A 24,150-nucleotide genomic window follows, 5' to 3' on the forward strand; every position below is an offset into this window, starting at 1 on the left:
GAATGAACACTGACTGCACACACACATGAAATTTATATATTTACATATACACATCAATACTGACTGTACATCCAGTCACAAGCATAATATCATAAGCATGAGGGAATCATAAGTTTATTAATGGCAGTTTTGTTTTGAGAAAAAGTTCATATAAATTCATATATGGGGAATTTTAATAAAATGTATAAATAAATACTTAATTTCCATCAAACTACTCTGAAATATTAATTGTGAGTCATGGCTCTGGCTTTTTAACATCGTGTAAGGAATAAGTGTGTTCAACATGTCCCTTTTCCAGATGTGGTATGGTTTTTCCAGTTGTGCTCTTACCACAAGAGCAAAACAGGTAAAAATTTAAAAGGCAATGAAAGCTTCTATAATTTATCTTTGCTTTCTATATTAAAGCTTTAATTTAGTATTTTTTTAAATTTTACTTTCATGGCCAGCTCTTATAATCTAGTATTTCTGCATTAAAGCATTAATCTAGTATTTCAAAAGTGTTGTAAAACTATAGACAAAGCAAATCATAGTGTTCAAAAGATTATATCCTCTATAGCAGTACTGATACAATGGTTTAAAACATCATCAATGCTTATAGACAAAGCAAAATATCTCAGTGATTTTTAGACAGAGGGGCTGTGTAAATGGTCACAGGGAGTCAGCAGAGCCAGAAGCAACTTCCTCTCAGTGGATGTGGCCACACTAGGTAGCAGTTCTAACTCTCTTCTCCTTTGAAGCAGGAAACTCTTATTTCCTTATAGACACAGATAGCTTCACTTATTTCCTTGCAGAGTTGTTTTGACAACCCATTTTGAAAGAATCTACCTTATAAGATACATCCAGCCATTCATTCCATACCTAAAATAGGTGGGAAACCAACAGTTAAAATGCCTAAGAGTACAGAATGAGGCTGAAGTTTGTGAAGTTAAAGTTTCAATGATAAAACACTGATATACACAAGAAACGTAATCAGTGATGAATAACAAGACTAGATACACACATTTCTGACAATTAACACTGAGTTTGAGGACCAATCAACTGTGTGTCTAAAAATTTAAAAGTCAGAGCTTTCCATTTTTCCTACTACATTATCTCATATAAAAATTAAACTGCTTAAAACCAGTACTTCTACTAAACTTTTGAAAAGTAGCTCTACTTACTTTACATTCTTCATTTTGATAAAGACAGTTTCTTAGGAGCTGCATGGCAATGCTTAACTCTTTAATAACACCATCCTCCTATTTAAACAAAAAGCAGTTGAAAACTGTGAATGCAACAGCATACTCCATTTTTGTGTATAGTAATTCCCTCCCCTTTGGGTCACAGTACAATGCAGGTGTGCTCTAATCATGCCCGACCACTGTAACTTTGAGGGAACTGACAGGCTAATGATCTCTGAAAGATGACCATATCTCAAGAAGCACATTCACCACGAAAAAGCTATTTCTGTTCTATCAAGCATGGAGGAACTCGGATATATGATAGCCTCCATGTTTCATCTCAATAAAGTGAGGCAGATACTGACAGGTTTTCAATCATATCAGGTGTTGGCTGACTTTCTCGATGAAGGGCCTTTGGCTAGAGAGGAAAAAAAAAAAAAAAAAAAAAAAGAAGAACTGATAAACATACAATCAATCTCCTGAATCAATTACACTATTAAATAAGACTTCGTCTTGGTTTCTTATTAAAGGCAGTAGAAACTAGTTATTACATAGAGTGCTGCTATAACGGCCTTACCTACACACATATATGTATATTTATATATTTATACTATTCACACACTTTCATTTGCTGAATAAGTGGGTGGCAAATCTTGTTAACCACAGTAGTTATTGTTATTGTAGTTATTGTTAACCATAGCTATTATATAATAACTATGTTATTTTGAGTTTACCTGAGCATGCAGTTTAAACATGAGTCCAGCAGACTCAATGCTAGAGGAGATATTCAGAAGGCACAGAAGGAGATAAACAGAGATGAGGAATATCAGCTCTGCAACCACCCAGATATGGGGCAAATATTAGCTCCAACGATTACCAACTGTGTGACTGTGCTGTAATGAGTGTTTGTTCATGAGATAATAAATATGAAAGGTTTCAATAGTGGCTGACATATAGAAAACTCTTAATAAATTATAGTTGTTATAGATCTCATTCCTAGTTAACCTATGCTTGTTTTGAGATAAAGATTTTCTTTTTGTAGTATAAAAAATGTATCTGGCATAGTATCATGTATATGTGGATATTTCCAATGTTTTATAATAACAACAGTACATAATAAACAGATGTTGTCTAAAGATTTTCAAGTAAGAATTAAGACCAAAACAAGCCAACAATCTGCTAACATAGAAATCTCATTAATTTATCCATCTCTACCATGCTTCTAAATGAGATACTCATTTCAAGCTCCTGCTCATTTCTAGGCACAAGGGGACTGGAGAATGGTCTCTACGTATAGCCATTCATTTATCCCATAATGTTACCTTTTTTTTCAATGCTGCCTTCCCAGGCCTCAGAGTATCTAGGTTCAGTTGTGCATTTATGTGTTTCATCTGCTCCATGCAATTGTCTATAAGATTGGCTGAAAGACAAAATCTATAGCAATCAAAAGGATATTCTATTTCCAAGTTAAGTTAAAACCACATATACCAATCAGATTCTCAAAAAGGTAACATTCTCTATTTCTGACCCACTTCATTTTAGAATTTTCAGTAAGAGATTAATGAATCAGAGGGGGGAAAAGTAAGAGGACTAAAATGCTGAAGGCCACTTGTTTTCAGTTTTTAGTAAGATACTCCCCAAATCCAATTTACAACTTGAGGAATACATCATTTGTTTTAGTAGCAAATCAGAACTGATATTAATGGACTTGATGTTGCCATTATTCTCTTTGAATTCTCAGATCTATATTCTCCGATTCTCAAATGAGAAATTACATTACAACACTCAAGAGGAGAAATTTATATGAAAATATGGAACCGTCTGTTGCTGTTTTTACCATCAAAACTATGTGGGTTTTGTTCAGGTATGCAGTGAGTGCTTCTGGATAGTAATATTTAATTATAATGAAACTCAATGTGTCACCTTTTAGCTTCTCTAATATTTAAATATAGGTTCTTTAGAGCAAGAACCATCACATATTAAACAAACAAAAAACTACGTCTAATCTTTTTATTTGAAAAGTAATGCATATTTACTGCTTCTGTATGAATAAAACGATTTTTACTGACACTAAGATTATACTGTAAGTTTTTTACATTTTGAGTCTAAAGAAAATTAACTTTAACAAGCAACAAAACATATGAGCTGCTGATAATGCCATCAACACAGCTGACGTGTCACGTGGCTCACCTTTCAAAGCATGTTTCTGTGCTCTTCTACTGACAGCCAGAAGTGACATCAACGCATTTGCAGCTACTCTTTTCAGGATATCTTTGGAGGATTTCCCTTCATAGCACTGCAGAGAATACAAATCAAACCGCCTTGAAGAAATATTTAATCTGCAGCAAAACCGTTGTGAATAAAGAACATTTTCTACTTAAAAGATATTGCTAGGTTTCAACTATCATGTGAAATTCACTGGATTTTGATAAATCATTAATATTTGAGAATGTTCTGTGTGGATAAGACTGTATAAGTTGTTTATAATATGGAAGAGAACAACAATCATTCTTAAAGACGCATCTACAGAAAAAAAGCATTATTTAGCTTTTACATAGCAAGCTCACATACTTACTCAAATTCACCACAGCATACTGTATACATATGTGTAGCTTACTAAAATGGGTGCTTGTAAAACTGCTGAGCAGGAGAACTGTCATCAATTTCCTCCTTTCTCCTTCCGGGGACACATTCCCCTCTCTCCATTTCTACCTAAACTACCCCTATATCTCAGGTGATTTGGTTCTTTCCATCTTTCATTTCTATGGTAACATGCACCTGTCATATAACATTTTCTCAAAAAATAATGCATAACTTTTTTGACTTTCAGAGAAATGGAAAATCATTTGTAATTCTGAAACTACTATTTTGGTATATTTCCTTTATACATTTAAATTTATAAGTTAGAAAAATTTTCACTTAAAAATTTCTAATATGTACAAAAGTAGACATACTAACAGATTCCATACATTTTTATTTAAAAAAAAAAAAAAACAACAACAACTAGAAATTTCTGCTCCAAGATGGCCAACTAGATACAGCCAGGAGGAACATCTCCCACTGAGGGACCGGGACATCGGGAAGACTGGCACACTCCTAGCAGATCTTCAGAGGGAGGGCACTGAGAACCGATGGAGGGAAAACACAGAGCCGGGGCTGAAGGGGGAGGAAGCTGGGGACCCTGCTCGGGGCTACCAAACACCACAACTTGTTCCTGGCCCCCAACAACTCCTGCAGAGGGGCTGAGTTGAAAAGGCAAGGAACAAAATTCGCTCTCACCACAGGCCTCTGGAATCATGGTAGGAAGGGACCCCTGGACCACTATGGCCATTTGAGTTGTCAGGGAAAGCTGCTTAGGGAAGCAATAGAAGCAGCACTCCAGCTGGGGCAGAGCCTAGAGTTTTGTATGGGAGTGTCTATAGCGTAGCACTGCCAGGGACGCCCAGCCCCTTAGGCTAGACTTGCTCCCATAGAAGACTCTATCCCTAGGGGACCTGTGGGACCTCAACTCTGCAGGGTGGTCTTACCCATGAGATGGGGCCAGTCTGGGTCACCCGCTGGTCTGCTGGCTTCTCCCAGGGCCCGAGCCTAGCCCCACCTGCTTGGACTGAAGCTCCCAGGTACTTCCTGGGGGCCTACATGGTAGCTCCTGCACTAGCAGACTGTGCCTGACTAGCAGAGTGCTCCAGTAGAGTGACCCCAGTTGGATACGCACCAGCATTCTTCCCCCACTGCAGCCTCCTTCATGCTGCCTTGCCTGCAGGCACTCACCCACTGGCCACCCACCACAATGCTTTGTGGGCGTGTACAGGAGGGCCTGCCTTCCCTTCCCCACCAGCACACGTGTGCACATGCACCCTGCCATGTCACTGCTGCCAGCCGTGAGTGCACTCCATCCTCCCTCCCTGCTATTGTCCTCAGAGAGTCAGCAGGCACGGAGCCTACCAGCCCTGGGCCTGCCAGCACCCCACCCCTGCGCTGGGGCTGCCAACACAGAACTAGCCACCAAAAGCAGCGAACCCACCCCCAGCCCTGAGCAGCCACCAACACCAGAATGAATGGGCACAAAGGGCACACATAGTCTTGCGTCCACCATTGTCCAGTCTCGTGCTAATACCACCACCAGTATGAATGTGCACACAGTCCTCAGGCGGGGGCTCCCAAATCCCCAAGCTGTGCTGCTACCACAGCTGCTGTAGACGCCTGCATCAAGGCTGGCACCCTGGCACCTGACGGCACCCTGCTGCAGCTGACAAGTGTGCACCCTGCTGCTGACATGTGTCAACAAGGACCGATCCTACTGCCACTTCCCTATGAAGTGCTTTCGCTGGCACCAACCATCAGAGAGTTATGGGCAGCAGTCCTAGAGCACCTTGGACCCTCCAGAGCAGCAGGTTCCTAACCTTGAGGACACAGAGATCAAAGCCCTGCCCAGATACCAGTCCCCAAGAGTTAGAGCACACAGTCCAGGAGTCCTGAGTTGAGCCTTGGCCCCCTAAAATCCTCCTAAAATGAGTCGACTGAATACACCTTATATCACAATGAAATGCCCAAGGACATTAAGTAGGATAAAAGGAAAAAAAAAAAAAAAAGACAATCATCCAAAGGATAGCAACTTCAACGACTGAAGGAACATCAGCCTGCAAAGATGAAAAAAAACCAGCGCAAGAACTCTAAGACCTCAAAAAGCCAGTGTCTTCCTTTTTCCAAACGACCACACTAATTTTCCAGCAAAGGTTCTTAACCAGGCTGAGATGGCTGAAATGACAGAATTCAGAATATGGACAAGATGAAGATCACTGAGATTCAGGAGAATATTGAAACCCAATCTAAGAAAACTAAGAATAAAAAAAAAAAAAAAAAATACAGGAGCTGACAGCCAAATAGCCAAGAAAAGAAAGTAACCGATCAGACAGAGCTGAAAATCTGACACCAAAACTGGCAGAGATAAAACAACAAGAAAAAAAGGTCAATATCCTTGATGAATATCAATGCAAAAACCCTCAACAACATACTAGCAAACTGAATCCAGCAGCACATCAAAAAGCTAATCCACTACGAACAAGAAGGCTTTATCCCTAGGATGTAAGGTTGGTTCAACATGCGTGCAAATAAACATGGTTCATCACATAAACAGAACCAGAAACAAAAGTAACATGATTATCTCAATAGAGGCTTTCAGTAAAATTCAACATCTTTTCATATGAAAAACTCTCGACAAACTAGGTATTGAAGGAACATATCTCAAAATAATGAGAGCCATCTATGACAAACCTGCTGCCTATATCATATCAAATGGGCAAAAGCTAGAAGCATTCCCCTTGCAAACTGGCACAAGACAAGGATGCCCTCTCTCACCATTCCTATTCAACACAGTACTGGAATTTCTGGCCAGGGAAATCAGGCAAGAGAAGGAAATAAAGGGCATCCAAATAGGAAAAGAGGAAGTCAAATTATCCCTGTTTGCAGATGACATGATCCTATATCTAGAAAAGCCCATCATCTCAGCCCAAAAGCTCCTTAAGCTGATAAACAATTTTAGCAAAGTCTCAGGATACAAAATCTATGTGCGAAAGTCACTAACATTCCTATATACCAACAATCAAGCCAAGAGGCAAATCAGGAATGCAATCCCATTCACAACTGCCACCAAAATAAAATAAAATGCAATACCTAGGAATACAGTTAACCAGGGAGGTGAAAAATCTCTACAAGGAGAAATACAAAACACTGCTGAAAGAAATCAGTGGTGACATAAATGAATGGAAAAAACATTCCATGAACATGGCTAGGAAGAATCAACATCGCTAAAATGGCCATACTGCCCAAAGTAATTTGTAGATTCAATACTATCCCTATCGAACCACCAATCACATTCTTCACAGAACTAGAAAAAAAACTTCTAAAATTCATATGGAACCAAAAAAGAGCCCAAAACGCCAAGGCAATTCTAAGCAAAAAGAAAAAAGCTGGAGGTATCAAGCTACTTGACTTCAAACTATACTACAGGGTTACAGTAACCAAAGCATGGTAATGGTATAAAAAATAAACACATAGACCAATGGAACAGAATAGAGAGCCCAGAAATAAGGGTGCACACCTACAACCATCTGACCTTAGACAAAGCTGACAAAAACAAGCAATGGGGAAAGAACTCCCTATTTGATAAATGATGCTGGGATAACTGATTAATTATATGCATAAATTGAAACTGGACCCCTTCCTTATACATATACAAAAATCAACTGAAGATGGATTAAAGACTTAAATATAAAACCCAAAACTATAAAAATGCTGGAAGACAACCTAGGCAATACCATTCTGGACACAGAAACTGGCAGAGATTCCATGATGAAGACATGAAAAGCAATTGCAACAAAAGCAAAAATTGACAAATGAAATCTAATTAAACTAAAGCGTGTCTGCACAGCAAAAGAAACTATCAACAGAGTAAACAGACAACCCACAGAATGGGAAAAAATATCTGCAAACTATGCATCTGACAAAGGTCTAATATCCAGCAACTATAAGGAATGTGAATTTACAAGAAAAAAAAAAAATTAAAAAGTGGGCAAAGGACACGAACAGACACTTCTCAGAAGAAGACATACACAATGCCAACAAGCATATGAAAAAAAGCTCAACATCACTGATCATTAGAGAAATGCAACTCAAAACCACAGTAAGATACCATCTCACACCAGTCAGAATTGCTATTAAGAAGTCAAAAAATAACACATGCTGATGAGGTTGTGGAGAAAAGGGAATGCTTATACACAGTTAGTGGGACTGTAAATTAGTTCAATCATTGTGGAAGGCAAATTAGTTCAATCATTGTGCAAGGCAGTGATTCCTCAACAAGCTAAAAACAGGACTGCAATTCAACCCTATAATCCCATTACAGAGTATACACCCAAAGGAACAGAAATCATTCTTCCATAAAGACACACGAATACAGATGTTTACTGCAGCACTATCTGCAATAGCAAAGACATGGAACCAACTTAAATGCCCATCAGCGGAAAACTGGATGAGGAAAATGTGGTACATATACACCATGGAATACTATGCAGCCATAAAAAAGAGCAAGATCATGTCCTCTGCATGAACACGGTTGGAGCTCAAGGTCAAGATCCTTAGGAAACAATGCAGGAACAGAACACCAAATACTACTTGTTCTCACTTATAAGTGGGAGCTAAATGATGAGAGCACTGGCAAAGAGGGGAACAATACACAATGGGGCCTACCAGTGGGTAAAGGGTAGTAGGAGGGAGAGGATCAGAAAAAATAACTGTTGAGTACCAGGCTTATTACCTGGGTGATGAAATAATCTATACGCCAAACCCCCATGATACAAGTTTACCTATATAACAAACCTACACATGAGCCCCTGGTCTGGCAGCATTCATCACAGAATGACAGAAGAGCCCTTGGGCTCTAAGTGAACATTAGCAGCAGCCTGGTAGAACTCCTATGGGACCGTGGTAGTGGTGGCCAAAGGAGAGTCTCATTTTCCTGTGGAAAGGGGACAGAAGAGCAGAAAGGACCCTGTATTGTAGTTTGAGTGCCAGGTTAGTGGCATTAGAATAGAACATCAGGTAAAATTCTAAGATTTTTGACTCTAATCCCTGGCTCACAGATAGCATCTCTGGACCTGCTCAGGGTCTGGGGAAACTTACCGCTCTGAACGGAAGGACAGAAACCTGGCTGGCTTTGCCACCTACTGACCATAAAGTCCTATTGAGAGGTGACAATGTGCTAGTAGCCCTCACTCTGTCCCCCCGGCAGCGCTTGAGGAGCCCTTCAGCCTGCCAAGGCACCGTGGGAGCCCCTCTCTGGGCTGGCTGAGGCCGGAGCTGCCTCCTTCTGCTTGCGGGGAGGTGTGGAGGGAGAGGTGCGGGCGGGAACCAGGGCTGCGCTCCTGGGCCAGTGTGAGTTCCAGCAGGCGTGGGCGCAGCCTCGGCAGGCCCCGCATTAGGAGCAGCCAGCCAGCACCGCTGGCCCAGGGCAGTGAGGAGCTTAGCACCCAGGCCAGCAGCTGCGGAGGTTGCGCTGGGTCCCCTAGCAGTGCCTGCCCACCATTGCCACACCAGCTGGACCTTAGCTGCCTCCCAGGAGGGCAGGGCTCAGGACCTGCAGCCCACCATGTTTGAGCTCCTCCCCCTGTGGTGGGCTCCAGCGCGGCCTGAGCCTCCCCGACGGGTGCCACCCCTGCTCCATGGCAGCCGGTCCCATTGACAGCCCAAGGGTTGAGAAGTGCGGGCGCGGCTTGGGACTGGTGGGCAGCTCTGCCTGCAGCGCTGGTGCAGGATCCACTGGGTGAAGCCAGCTGGGCTCCTGAACCAGATGGGGACTTAGAGAACTTTTAGATCTAGCTGGAGGATTGTATGTGCACCAATCAGCATTCTGTGTCTAGCTCAGGGTTTGTAAATACACCAATCAGCACTCTAGCTCAGGGTTTGTGAATACACCAATTGGTACTCTGTATCTAGCTAACCTAGTGGAGACTTGGAGGACTGGTACTCTGTGACTCTGTGTCTACCTCAAGGATTGTAAATACACCAATCAGCACTCTGCGTCTAGCTCAAGGTTGTTAAATACACCAATTGGTACTCTGTATCTAGCTAACTAGCACTCTATGACTCTGTGTCTAGCTCAAGGATTGTAAATGCACCAATCAGCACTCTGTGTCTAGCTCAAGGTTTGTGAATACACCAATTGGTACTCTGTATCTAGCTAACTAGCACTCTATGACTCTGTGTCTAGCTCAAGGATTGTAAATGCACCAATCAGCACTCTGTCAAAACGGACCAATCAGCTCTCTGTAAAACAGACCAATCAGCTCTCTGTAAAATGGACCAAACAGCAGGATGTGGGTGGGGCCAGATAAGGGAATAAAAGCAGGCTGCCTGAGCCAGCCAGCAGCAACCTGCTCGGGTCCCCTTCCACACTGGAAACTTTGTTCTTTCGCTCTTTGCAATAAATCTTGCTACTTGCTCACTCTTTGGGTCCACACTTCCTTTATGAGCTGTAACACTCACCGTGAAGGTCTGCAGCTTCACTCCTGAAGCCAGCGAGACCACGAACCCACCGGGAAGAACGAACAACTCCAGACGCGTTGCCTTTAAGAGCTGTAACACTCACCACGAAGGTCTGCAGCTTCACTCCTGACAGCGAGACCACGAACCCACCAGAAGGAAGAAGCTCCAGACACATCTGAATGTCTGAAGGAACACGCTCTGGACAAGGGTCCGCAGCTTCATTCTTGAAGTCAGTGAGACCAATAACCCACCAATTCCAGACACATTAGGGCCTTGAGTGAACACAGGTGGTAAGCAGGTAGTGACTGCAGTGGGCTTTGAGAGAAACCCAGTGTTATGTTGACATCAGGACTAAACCAGTGCAGTTTCAGTGGTGGTGGCCACAAGGGGTGCTAATATCACCACACCCCCAGTTCCAGGCTGCTCAGTATATATAGAGAGACTCTGTTTGGGAGAAAATAAGGTAAAAGAACAAGAGTCTCTGCCTGGTTATCTGGAGAATTCTTCCAGATCTTATTCAAGACCACCAAGGCAGTACCTCTACAAGTCTGCAAGAAACAAAGTGTTACTGGGCTTAAGGTCCAATTCCCTTGGAATGCCTGGAAAGCCTACACAAGGAGGACACACACAAACAAGCCCAGACTGCAAAGACTAAAAGAAATATCTAACTCTTCAATGCCCAGGTACTGATGAACATCTACAAGCATCAAGATCATCCAGGAAAAAATGACCTCACCAAATGAACTAGAAAAGGCATCAGAGACCAAGCCTGGAGAAACAGAGATGTGTGAACTTTCAAACAGAGAATTCAAAATTCAATTCAATTCAAATTCAAAATTGCTGTTTGGGAACTCAAAGAAATTCAAACTAAGAGAAGGAATTCATAATTTTATCAGATAAATTTAACAGAGAGATTGAAATAATTAAAAAGAAGCAAGCAGAAATTCTAGAGTTGAACAATTCAACTGTCACACTGACAAATACATCAGTCTCATAATAGTAGAGCTGACCAAGTAAAAGAAAGAATTAGTAAGCTTGAAGGCAAGTTATTTGAAAATACACAGTCAGGGGAAGGAGACAAAAGAAAAAAGAGAATAAAGAAGAATGAAGCATGCCCATAAAATCTAAAAAATAGCCTCAAACGGGCAAGTTAAGAGAAAGAGATAGTGGTAGAAAGTTTATTCAAAGGGATAACATCAGAGAATTTCCAAAACCTAGAGAAAGATCAATATTGAAGTATAAGAAGGTTACAGAACACCAAGCAGATTTAACCCAAAGAAGACATTGAAGACATTTAATAATCAAACTCCTAAAGGTCAGGGACACAGAAAAGATCGTAAAAGCAGCAAGAGAAAAGAAACAAATAACATACAATGGAGCTCCAATATATCTGGAAATGTTACAGGTCAGGAGAGAGTGGCATGACGTATTTCAAGTGCTGAAGGAAAAAAAAAAAACAAAAAAACTTTACCCTAGAACAGTACATACGGCGAAACTATCCTCCAAGTATGAAAGACAAACAAAAGCTAAGGATTTCAACAACACCAGACCTGTCCTACAAGAAAGAGTAAAGGGAGTTCTTCAATCTGAAATAAAAGGATGTTAATGAGCAAGAAGAAATAATCTGATGGTACAAAACTCACTGGCAATAGTAAGCACACAGAAAAAAAGAGACATTGTAACACTGTAATGGTGTTGTGTAAACTATTCTTAAGTAGAGAGTCAAAATTATGAACCAATCAAAAATAATAACTACAGCAAATTTTTAAGACAAAGACAGTACAATAAGACATAAAGAGAAATAACTAAACGTTAAAAAGCAGGGGAGATAAAGTGTAGAATTTTTGTTAGTTTTCTTTTGCGTGTGTGTTTGTTCATGCCATCAGCATTGTTGTAATTTGTTTAAAATAATGGGCTATAAGAAAGTATTTCCAAGCCTCATCATGGTAACCTCTCACAAAAACGATACAAATGGAGACACAAAAACTAAGAAATTAACATACCACCACAGAAAATCATCTTCACTAAAATAAAGACAGAAGGAAGTAAAGAAGAATGAGAAGATCACAAAACAATTAGAAAACAAATAACAAAACGGCAGAAGGCAGTCCCTACTTGTCAATAACAACATTGAATGTAAATGGACTATGGACTAAAGGCGACAATAAAAACACACAGAGTGGCTGAAGGGATGAAAAAACAACGCCTACCTATCTGTTGCCTACAAGAAACAGACTTCACCAATAAAAATATACACAGACTGAAAATAAAGGGATGGAAAAAGATACTCCATGCCAATGAAAACAAACAAACAAAAAAATTAGGAGTAGCTATACTTAGACAAAATAGGTGTCAAAACAAAAACTGTAAGGAGAGACAAAGAAGGTCATTATATAATGATAATGGAGTCAATGCAGCAAGAGGACATAATGATTCTAAGTATATATGTACCCATCACTGGAGCACTGAGATATATAAAGCAAATATTAGAGCTAAAGAGAGAGAGAGATCTCAAGACAATAATGGCTGGAGACTTCAACACCCTGCTTTCAGCGATGAACAGACAGATCTTCCAGACAGAAAATCACCAAAGAAACATTGGATTTAATCTGCATTAAAGACCAAACGGACCTAATAGATATTTACTGAAAATTTCATCTAACGGCTGCAGAATACACATTCTTCTCCTTCTCCTCAGCACATGGATCATTCTGTAGCATATTCCATATGTTAGGTTCACAAAACAAGTCTTAAAACATTCAAGAAATTGAAATAGTATCAAGCATCTTCTATGACCAGAGTAGAATAAAACTGGAAATCAATAACAAGAGGAATTTTGGAAACTATACAAACATATGAAAATTAAAAAATGTGCTCCTGAATATCCAGTGGGTTAATGAAAAAATTAAAAAGAAAATTGAAACATTTCTTGAAACAAATGATAATGGGGCCAGGTGTGGTGGCTCAAGCCTTGTAATCCCAGCCCTTTGAGAGGCCAACATGGACGGATCACCTGAGGTCAGGAGTTCGAGACCAGCCTGGCTAACCAACATGCGAAAAATATAAAAATTAGCTGGGTACTGTGGCGAACGCCTGTAATCCCAGCACTTTGGGAGGCCGAGGCGGGCGGATCACAAGGTCAGGAGATCGAGACCATCCTGGCTAACATGGTGAAACCCCATCTCTACTGAAAATACAAAAAAAAATTAGCCATGCGTAGAAGTGGGCGCCTGTAGACCCAGCTACTCAGGAGGCTGAGGCAGGAGAATCGCTTGAACCCGGGAGGCAGAGGTTACAGTGAGCTGAGATCGTGCCACACTGCACTCCAGCCTGGGTGACCGAGTGAGACTCTGTCTCAAAAATAAATAAATAAAAATAAAAAATAAATAAAAATATATGTAGCAATTGGGGACAGGGGTGTGTCGGAGTTAAGACTCCTAAGGAAATAGTTGTGTGCACAGATATGTCTTTTACTCCTTCCTGAAATCCCACTAAAATGACAAAAATGAGATCACACACACACACACACACACACACACAAAAGCCTGAAAACTAGAAAGCAGATGGATGAGTGGCAAGTGTATTAGGCTTGGGAACCCTGAATTCTAAGTGGTGAGTGGGGAAAGCTGAAAACTACCCCAATCTATCCACTGAATTGCCCAAGGCTGAAGAAATTTAGCACCAGGTATCCCTGGATGTGAGGACAAAGGAGAATTGCTTAAAGTCTCTAAAAAGTAGTTACATGCCCAGATCCTGCCTGCCAGCCACCAATTTCTATGTAACTAATCCACTCTTTCTCCCAGCCCATGCAAAATCCTGGATGTTTAGTCTCTGGAGAGGATAAATTAGGATTCTGAACTGGCAGACACGGGAACATTTGTGGGCAAGAGTATTCTACTAAAACTTTTGAAGGATTAAGTGAAATTGTGCAAACTAAATTCTGAGACCTCAGCTGTCATCTCCTACTTGGCTACGTAACATTTGGCAGTTGAGTTTTCACCTCCAGGAAAGGGAGCAGAAGACCATTCTCCAGGGAATCTGATAAGCCCCAGAAACAAGTCTACAAAATAACTCCCGTTGCTCCCCTTGCACAGCAATTGAAAAGTTGCACTCTGATGCTCAGGGACGTCAATCTGCTGTGAGTTTCCCAGTCTTAAATACAGCACATAATCAAGATTACCAGACACCAAGAAAAGCTGCCAAACAGAAAAGAGAGACTACAATAAATAGAGGAAAAGACAGCAGAGAGAGATTACATAGGAAAAAAGAAAACTTAATAGGAGCTCCAAATGTACAGAGCATACAAAGTACCAGGAATGTCTCTGAAGTAATTCAGAACATGAGTTTATAGATGGAAAGAATGCCCAAGAGAGCCCAGCACAATGGCTAAAACAGATCACACCTGGATGCTTCATCTAAACATTTTAGAATACAAGAGAAAAAGGAAAGATTCTAAAAACTTCCAGGAAGAGAAAAACCAGGAATTCTAAGGGCTTCAGAATTTTCTTTTTTTTTTTTTTTTTTTTTGAGATGGAGTCTCGCTCTGTCACCCAGGCTGGAGTGCAGTGGTGTGGTCTCGGCTCACTGCCAGCTCCACCTCCCAGGTTCACGTCATTCTCCTGCCTCAGTCTTCTGAGTAGCTGGGACTACCAACGCCCGCTTCCACGCCAGGCTATTTTTTTTTTTGTATTTTTAGTAGAGACGGGGTTTCACTGTGTTAGCCAGGATGGTCTCGATCTCCTGAACTCGTGATCTGCCCACCTCGGCCTCCCAAAGTGCTGGGATTACAGGCATGAGCCACCGCGCCTGGCCAGGGCTTCAGAATTTTCTATAGTAACATTTGGAATTAAAAAGAATAGATGATGGCTTCTAAATTCTGAAGCAAATGATTTCCAATCCAGAATTCTCACTAGCCTAACTATAAATTACATGTAAAGGAGATAAAGACTTTCAGACATTTAGATCTCAAAAGACCTCCTTGGTACCTTTTCTCTGAAAACTAAGGGAGAAGAGACTCTAAGCAAAAATGAAGAGCATTAACCAGGAGACAAGGCCACAGGAGATGGAGACAGCGTGCGGGATGCAGGAGACATAGCACAGAGGTAAAGGAATTCCCGGAAGCAGGTGAATGGATATCCCAGGATGACAGGAGACTGCACCTAGCACAGAGGTAAAGGAATTCCCAGAAACCGGTGAATGGATATCCCAGGATGACAGGAGACTGCACCTAACACAGAGGTAAAGGAATTCCCAGAAACCGGTGAATGGATATCCCAGGATGACAACAGGCACCAAGTAGGTCAGAAGGAATTGGGAAGAGATTTCTTTCAAAAGATGAAGCGATGAAGTTCTGACAATTCTGAACACACTGAGAGGATACTTAATTCTGGCAAAGAGCATGGAGTTTATAAGTGATAACAGGAAAGTCAGCACATTTTAAAATAATGCAATAATTACCTCTAAGGGAAACAAAAGCTGTGCGAGAAAAGAAAGTTAAACACTGTCTGCAACACGGTTCAATTGTGTGTAACACTGTCACAAATTTACACCATTCATGCTGCCTATTATCTAATTGGCATTATGGTACATTAATATTAGGAGAATGAGAAGGGAACCCATTTTGGTAGGGTAGATGGGTGGGGCATGAAAAAAAAGTTAAAGTCTCATTTTCCATAGTAGGAATTCAACAGATAATATCTAAAACTGAATAATCAAGACAAAAAAACATAAGCATGTTATTTAGAGACACGAAAGAGAAGCTATAAAAAGTAGCTAAATGAGGTATAAGTGGTCACCTCTGAGAAAATGAGGAATGAAGGCCAAAATCTCCTACTTTTAGTAAAAACTTACAGATAGAACTGTTTGGTTCTCTAAAATGTGTACACGGTAAAACTGAAATCAAAGCCCCAACCCAAAAACAAACAAACAAAAAGGAAACAAACAGGATTAACCTATGGTAAATTCATATACTTTCCAACATATACTGAAGGAAAGGCTGGAGTGAAGGACTGACTTTCTGTCAGTTTCCATACAGTACTTACTGCAGACTGCAAAGCAGTCTGAGCATCTCTGCGACACAGCAAGTGGACACGACTGGAAGTGTGAGGAGCCTGGAGGCAGCAAGGCTGAGAATAAACTCAAGCTACAGACAACTAGCTGCCAGATGATGCAAATACACAAAAAAGAGAAAAATCAAGAAGATACAGAGCAAGAAATAATGTCTTCTCATCAACCAAAATTCCTTTAAATGTCATGCTCTTTCTAGATTAATCCCTTCTGTACACTTAAATGATGGAGGCTATTCTAGGTCAAGACTTTTTTGCTTTCTTTCCAAAAGGTACTTAATATAAAAATAGGCTTTTTAATTACAGTGAACATTCATCAACACAACGGTATCTTAAATATATAAGCCTTCCTTTCAACATTTATCCTTGAATTTCACCATTCACTACATGTGAGCATAAAATACATCTAAAACAAGACGCAAGAGTTCCTCATTTGCATTACTACTTTTAGAAATCAGATAAAATATAAGGAGCAAAATTAATTCAACATCTCAATTGATTAATATATCAATTACAGACAAAATCTACTACATATAGAGAGATTTTTATTGATCTTGTTATCTATTATGTATTTGCAAATAAAACATACTGAGCACAGTAGGCCCCCTTATCCTTGGGGGGATCCATTACAACACCCCCAGTGGATACCGAAAACCATGAATAGTACCCAACTCCATATAGTCTAAGTGTTATTCCTATACATATGTAACTACAATAAAGTTGAATTTATAAATTAGGCAGGTAGGAGATTAGCAATAACAAACAATAACACAGAATAGTATAATAAAAATTATGTGATTGTGGCCTCTCTCTCTGAAAATATCTTACTACTATGCACTCATCCTTCTTCATCTTGTGATTTGTCAGCCTGATAACCAAGATGGCTATACTAAGTGATGAATGGGCACGTATCATATGCAGCGTGGGTAAGCTAGACATAGGATGATTCACATCCCACGGGGGAGACAGAGCAATATTTATTTCATCATACTACTCAGAATGGCATGCAATTGAAAACTTAAGAATTGTGTATTTCTGGAATTTTCCATTTAATATTTTTGGACTACAATCAACCATGGCTAACTGAAGTCACAAAAGGCAAAACTACAGATAAGAGGAGACTGCTGTATCTTCATAAACCAGGGAAGGTAAAATCTCCACTAAGTCAAATGTGTTCAGTATTTTATGGACAAAAGACAGCTAAATATTTCTTAGAAAATGTTCAAAGTCTGAAACCACCTCAACATGGACTTACAAAAAAACACTTATACATGACTGAAGATGTAAGTATGAATACTTCCAACATGTATCCCCTATGGGACAGTGCTATAAAGCGCCATTTAAAAGATAACTCTGCCCAGACATTTTAATTGAAGTTCCAATATAATAATTTGTTAGGAGGATGGAGATTTTAGAGGCAGCCGAAACTTAGTATTAATGTAATAAAATCCTATCATTTTGCACTTGAAGAACTGATCACAAGAAGGGATTTGCCTAACGTCCCATGTCAAATGTTTCTTGAGTATGGCTTTACAGAAAACTTAAATAAGGACCTTTGAAAGACATCAATTTTAGAATATAATTTCTTCAGATAATTTAAAGACTGTAGTTTACTTTGCTTCATATAGCACTTGGCCTAACCCACAGCCTCCATGGACATATAGTAAGCTATATTTATTACTTATCAAAACGTTTTGCTGTTGAATGTACTCTAATAATACTTTAATTCACACACCCTACTTCTATAGGGCAAAGAAAACAGTGTTTGTAATTTAACAGGCCCATTAACTGTCCCGACTTACATTAATTACACATTTTGTCATAAGTGTGCCAGAAGTATACTTTCTCTCTTCACTTTCTTTGTCTTAAACTTGCCTGTGCCTTTCTAACAGATGTCATGTATCCAAATTCTACTGCTTACATGAACACAAGAAGTATGATTTATTAAGAAACACAGTTTAAATAATTGGTTGATATACCCATACCCTCACAAAATATATTTTTTGTAATTTAGAAGAAATAAAGAGGAAAATTAGCTAGTCATTAGGAAAATCGTTGAGATATTCTGTGACTGTAGGCTATCTCATTTTCTTTGTCCAAAAAGGTAACATAAAAAATTATAAACAAAAGCTTTTATAATGAATAATATTACAAAGTATTAGGTAAAAATAAGGGCAAGGTAAATTGCACAAATTCCTCTAGCACAGATTTTTTTTCCTGTGTATACTATTATAAACTGATTCATTACCCTACATGGATCCATATGTATCATGAGTCTCATCACGGATAGTTCAAACACAGCACCACAAACAAGATTAAAGAGTTGGGAAATAAAATAGCCCTGGCTTTGCCTGGCTGGGAATCTTTAAATTTCCCCAGGTCCAGGAGGATTGGTTGCAGGACACCCACAGTCATCCATGCAGAGCCAGGCTCCCAGAGCTATTGCCATTTTGGCCTCAGCAAGGAGGGCGGGGCCCAGCACACTGCCCTCACTGCACTCTCCTCTGAGTGAAGTCACTGAAATTCTCTGACGAGCAAAGTGTGTCAGCAAGAGCGAAAGCCTTTCCCCAAGCAGTACAGTGCTCCAACCAAAGCCAAAGTTAGGAAATTTATAATTAAATTAGATAGGGGTTGTGGTTGGGAGACTTTTAAAAAGGTTTGAATTTTCCTCCTTACAACATTCTTTAAAGTGCAAAACTGGAGACTCAGTTAATCATTGGGAAATAAGTCTGTTGTTCTGACAGGGAATGAGAAAACTGGGACAATTTCCAGTTTCTGTTTTCAACTAAGAAAATTTGAGTGAACTGACAGTGAGGTACAGGAAAGCTATGGCCTCCCAAGAATAAGAGGCTTTTAGAGAAATGCTCTGAGGAACCCTTCTCCCCTAAAGCTCTATCCAGGCTTCTGAAGGTGCTGCTGGAGATGGATAAGCAAATGGGGGATGCCTTAACAGGCTTCTTATCTCTGCTGGAAAGGCAACCAGATTCTGTAGCACAAGAGAGACAAAGTCCCCCGAGGAACCCTGTGACACTCTCCATAGGCCAGCTCCTGGGTGAATCAGAAAGCATCTTCTCCTCTCTTACTGGCAATCCTTTCTGCATCTCAGCATAATCAAGCCTAGTGCCCAAGCACAAGCAGTCATACCAGAAATATCTGCATACCATGACTCTCACAGGCAAAGAAGTGGGTGAAAATCTCCAAATTCTAAGCAACAAAGGGACTATAACAAATCAGCACAGGAACAATCTTCTCTTTGCCAAATGTGGCTGGCTGATTGGGAAGCTGAAGCAAATTCTTCAATAAACAATTCTACTACCTTTCCACCTTTCAGTAAGAAGACAAAAATCATAAAACCATATGATTAAAAAGAATAATTCTAAACACTGAAAAATCTGAAAATATTCCTATTTGTAAAAAACAATGTAAACTTTGTTTAAAACAGTTTTTTGTCTAAACACACAAACTTTGTCTAAAAACAGTTTTTAAAAAATTACTAATCTACTCATACAATAATACTTTAGTGATTTTAGAATGTTTTCTGATGAGTCAAATTCTTGATTCACATTTTAGACCGTAAACATAATTTTATAAGATAAAACAGGCAACAGGGCTTGGAAAGGGGGCATTTTCTTCCAAATGTGCCAGACAAGTCCACTTACCTATGCATGTAACCAACCCCAAAAATCTGTAGTCCACTTACAGAAAACAAATGTCACTTCGAATATATTTTCAGAGATACAGACATATCTTTAAAATTACAATAAATTTTGAACTATAACTGCGTTCCTGAAATATATTCATTTTGGTCATGATAGGAAACACTGTTTTGATCAACTGTTAAATTTAGATTAGTAATATTTCACTTCAAATTTTTACATGATATTCACTGAAGAAACTGGTCAACAAGCGGGTGGGGCTAAAGAGGAGATAGTTAATTTAACTTGATAAACTTTTGTATCATTTAAACAGTCATAATAAGCATCACTATTTCTTAATTTAAATGACTGAGAAAGTTTTTAACAAGAACATGACTGAAAGTCAATTCATTTAAATGCTAAATAAAGTTTTTGAAAAACCAGGAAATGACATACCTGAAGAATTACATCACTAAGTCGTTCTAGAGATTTCTGATTTTCCTGAGTCTCATCAAGAAGTGAAGCCATTGTTGGACTATGGCATAAATTTGTTTTGCTCTTAGCCTGGAGATGCCCTTTTGCTTCTTCGGTCAACAGAATAGAAAGGAATTGCAGGCTGGCAGTATACAGGGCAGGACACGTGGCAGACAAGCCTGCACATTTGCAGAACATATCTAAAAGGATAATTTCAGATGTGAATGTTTGAAAATTTCTTCAAAATTAAACAAAGAAGGAAATCAAATTGATTTTAAAACTATACTCTGGATCATCTAGATTACCAACTTATGTGATTGTGTTGCAATTTTTAAAGAAGCTGATGCCAAACAGAACTTAAAAGCAAGACTTAGTATGCCATGTTGGCACAATGTACAAACAAGTATTTCTCAGCAGTTCAGACAGCACACAAGTGGTCATGAACTGATGATTCACAAACTTAATACAGAGTGGAAAGAACAGGCCAAACTCAAAGGAATTTACACTGAAACAGTCATTATTAATTTTCTATTGTGAACACTGATGTTGTTCAATCAAAATAATATGTGTTGTTTTATATTTTACTAACTTGAAAAATTGGATTTATAATTTTGTTTGATTTTATATTTTAGAGTTATGCTTGTGTGAGAATTATAATCACAAAAATTTTTGCTTAGATTTTGCCACGTACAAATTAAAGTTACATAAGAAAAACAAAGTAGCAGTGGGGTTTCATAAGACTTATGTTCATTTAAATGATGTCCAAATATTAGTCAAGTCTGAGAAAAGACTGTTACAGAGAACACAAGTTACAGAGTGACCGCGAGATGTTTCAAATGTATATGGGCATATGAGATGGAAATTGAATAAAAAAAAAAAGACCAAAAATAAAACCATGGCAAAAAAATCAATAATTATTATTAATGTTTTCATTAACATTACTATTATCAAAACTGTTTATGCAGTAAGTTACTTTTGGTTAGCACTATTATTACATAAAACTGTACACATATTTTGAAGGAAGGTTTTGAATTTAATATGTATTTATCACTAGGAAACAGTGTCAGGTAAAGTTTAAGTCAGAGGTCAGCAAACTTCTTCTGTAAAGGGCCAACTAGTAAGTATTTTATACTCCGCAGGTAACTGGCTTTTTCACAACTATTCACCTCAACTGTTGTAGCATGAAAACAGCCGTATGAAATATGTAAATGAGTGTGGCTATGTTCCAGTAAAACTTTATTTACCAAAACAAGCTGCAGGCCAGATTTATCTAATGTGGGTAGCATCATGCTTTCTATTGATAATATAGGTGATAAACTAATTTTCCCCCAATAAATACAAGAAGAAAATCCCAATGTCTTAATCAGTCAATATCTTTCAATTATTATATTTTAAGCAAAATAATGATATCCTACGTGGACACTGTACTCCATGGTAGACTCAGAACTCCTATATCCAGAAAACTAACAATTCTGTTAAATTGTTAAACATGCATTTGGCCATAATTCTTACTATCGCTTTGGTTAAAAATTGTATTGTGCATTTAACTTTACTGAATGATCAAATGATAAATGTTAAAAAAAAATCAGTCAGTTGAATTAGCAGGTACTTTGGAAACTTAAAATAACTCAATTTTGAGTGCATTTAAGCAGGTTGTTTAAAAAGGTTACATAAATGTTAGTTATGAATATTTATGTTAAAAAACAGCTTTTTGCTATGCTAAAATTTAGGAGGCTTCATGAAAAATTAAAGATTAGTTATTTTAAAATAACCATGTTTATTTTAGTGGGCAACTATCGTATGAAAAACATAAAAATAATTATACTATACTCTTGGCATTTCTGTACTCTAAGAAAATTCTGATGTCATGAGAAAGTTATCACAACTTTCCATGGTATCATGTATACAGGATTTTATATATGAAGATGTATCTGCATACAATGCACATATGTCAGAAATGATACTGGTTTCTATACCAACACAAGAAAATTTATCTCATTGTTTTATAATCATATCATACGTACCTTTATAAAACCACAGGCTTAAAACTGACAAACGGGATCTAAGCTAAAGAGCTTCTGCACAGCAAAACAAACTATCATCAGAGTGAACAGACAGCCTACACAATGGGAGAAAATTTTTGCAATCTATCCATCTGACAAAGGCCTAACATCCAGAATCTACAAGGAACTTAAACAAATTCACAAGAAAAAAACAAACAACCCCATCAAAAAGTGGGCAAAGGATATGAACAGACACTTCTCAAAAGGCGACATTTTATGTGGCCAACACACATATGAAAAAAAAAATTCATCACTGGTCATTAGATAAATGCAAATCAAAACCACAGTGAGATACCATCTCACGCCAGTTAGAATGGTGATTATTCAAAAGTCAGGAAAACAACAGATGCTGCCGAGGATGTGGAGAACCAGGAACGCTTTGACACTGCTGGTGGGAGTGTAAATTAGTTCAACCATTGTGGAAGACAGTGTGGCAATTCCTTAAGCATCTAGAACCAGAAATACCATTTGATCCAGCGATCCCATTACTGGGGATATACCCAGGGTTTCATACATCATCCTACTATAAAGACAAATGCACATGTATGTTTACTGTGGCACTGTTCACAACAGCAAAGACTTGGAACCAACTCAAATGCCCTTCAGTGACAGACTGGATAAAAAAAATGCAGCACATATACATCATGGAACACTACGCAGCCATAAAAAAAGAATGAGTTCATGTCCTTTCAGGTACATGGATGAAGCTGGAAGCCATCATTCTCAGCAAACTAACACAGGAACAGAAAACCAAACACTGCGTGTTCTCATTCAAAAGTGAGAGGTGAACAATGAGAGCACATGGACACAGGGAGGGGAACATCAAACACTGTGTCAGGGGGTGAGAAGCAAGGGGAGGGAGAGCATTAGGACAAATACCTAATGCATGCGGGGCTTAAAACCTAGATGACGGGTTGGTAGGTGCAGTAAACCACCATGGCACATGTATTCCTGTGTAACAAACCTGCACATTCTGCACATGTATCTCAGAACTCAAAGTAAAATTTAAAAAAACCAAGAGTGGCCAATACAATGTTCTCAATAAAAGAGAGCTTCAGGGATGATGTCTTTAAAAAGCTTTAAAAATAAAAAAAAAATAATAAAACCACCGGCTTTTCTAACTCACTTTAATGTTATCTTAAAATGTGTTTCAATTTTTCAAAAATGCATTTTTTGGGGGGTGCTCAAGAACACTGCAAATTTTTCAAAGCAAGCACCCTGATATCTCTTTTATATGCTATGCCATAATTACTTAATTTTAGTGAATTTACATATCTAAACAGGCAGAATAATTATCTCATTTTATTAGCAGAACGCCCCCAAGATTATGCAAGTATCTTCTTACCAATCACTGCTGTCCAGTGCTTGGCCACGGCCACGGTAACAGACGGGAGTGTGACAGCACCAGCTTTCCTCAGGAGCGTGGCCAGAAGATTAAACAAATGTGTCCATGTGTGATAAAAAGCTGATATTAACTCTTTATCTACAAAATTAATCAAAACACTTCAAGTTATTAACACAAAGGAAAAGAGCCTTTCAAGATATAAAACTTAACACAGACACTTCATTACACTTAAAATGAGGGGTGTGTACTTATCAAATGAAGACGAACCTAATTCGGCATTATCCAACAGTTATTTCAATTAACTTCTCTTTTCCATTGCTTCTTAAGATATCTCCCCTCCATCCTCCTGCATATAAAGCCACACTC

At 39.0% G+C, this 24,150-nt stretch overlaps 1 protein-coding gene across 1 annotated transcript in view; it reads right to left on the reverse strand.

Annotated features, from left to right (window-relative positions):
- The window catches only part of RTTN (rotatin), a 202,104-nt gene that overhangs the window by 23,677 nt on the left and 154,277 nt on the right, over positions 1 to 24,150 (reverse strand). Inside the window, exons 41-45 of the mRNA XM_011944090.1 lie at positions 23,785 to 23,922; positions 20,359 to 20,576; positions 3,351 to 3,456; positions 2,483 to 2,580; positions 1,161 to 1,238 (exon numbers count right to left, since the gene is read on the reverse strand). Of these exons, the coding sequence (XP_011799480.1) occupies positions 1,161 to 1,238; positions 2,483 to 2,580; positions 3,351 to 3,456; positions 20,359 to 20,576; positions 23,785 to 23,922 (638 nt within the window). The remainder of the gene's footprint in view (positions 1 to 1,160; positions 1,239 to 2,482; positions 2,581 to 3,350; positions 3,457 to 20,358; positions 20,577 to 23,784; positions 23,923 to 24,150) is intronic.

This window comes from Colobus angolensis, unplaced genomic scaffold (genome assembly GCF_000951035.1).
Source record: "Colobus angolensis palliatus isolate OR3802 unplaced genomic scaffold, Cang.pa_1.0 Scaffold225, whole genome shotgun sequence".
Lineage (NCBI taxonomy): Eukaryota > Metazoa > Chordata > Mammalia > Primates > Cercopithecidae > Colobus > Colobus angolensis.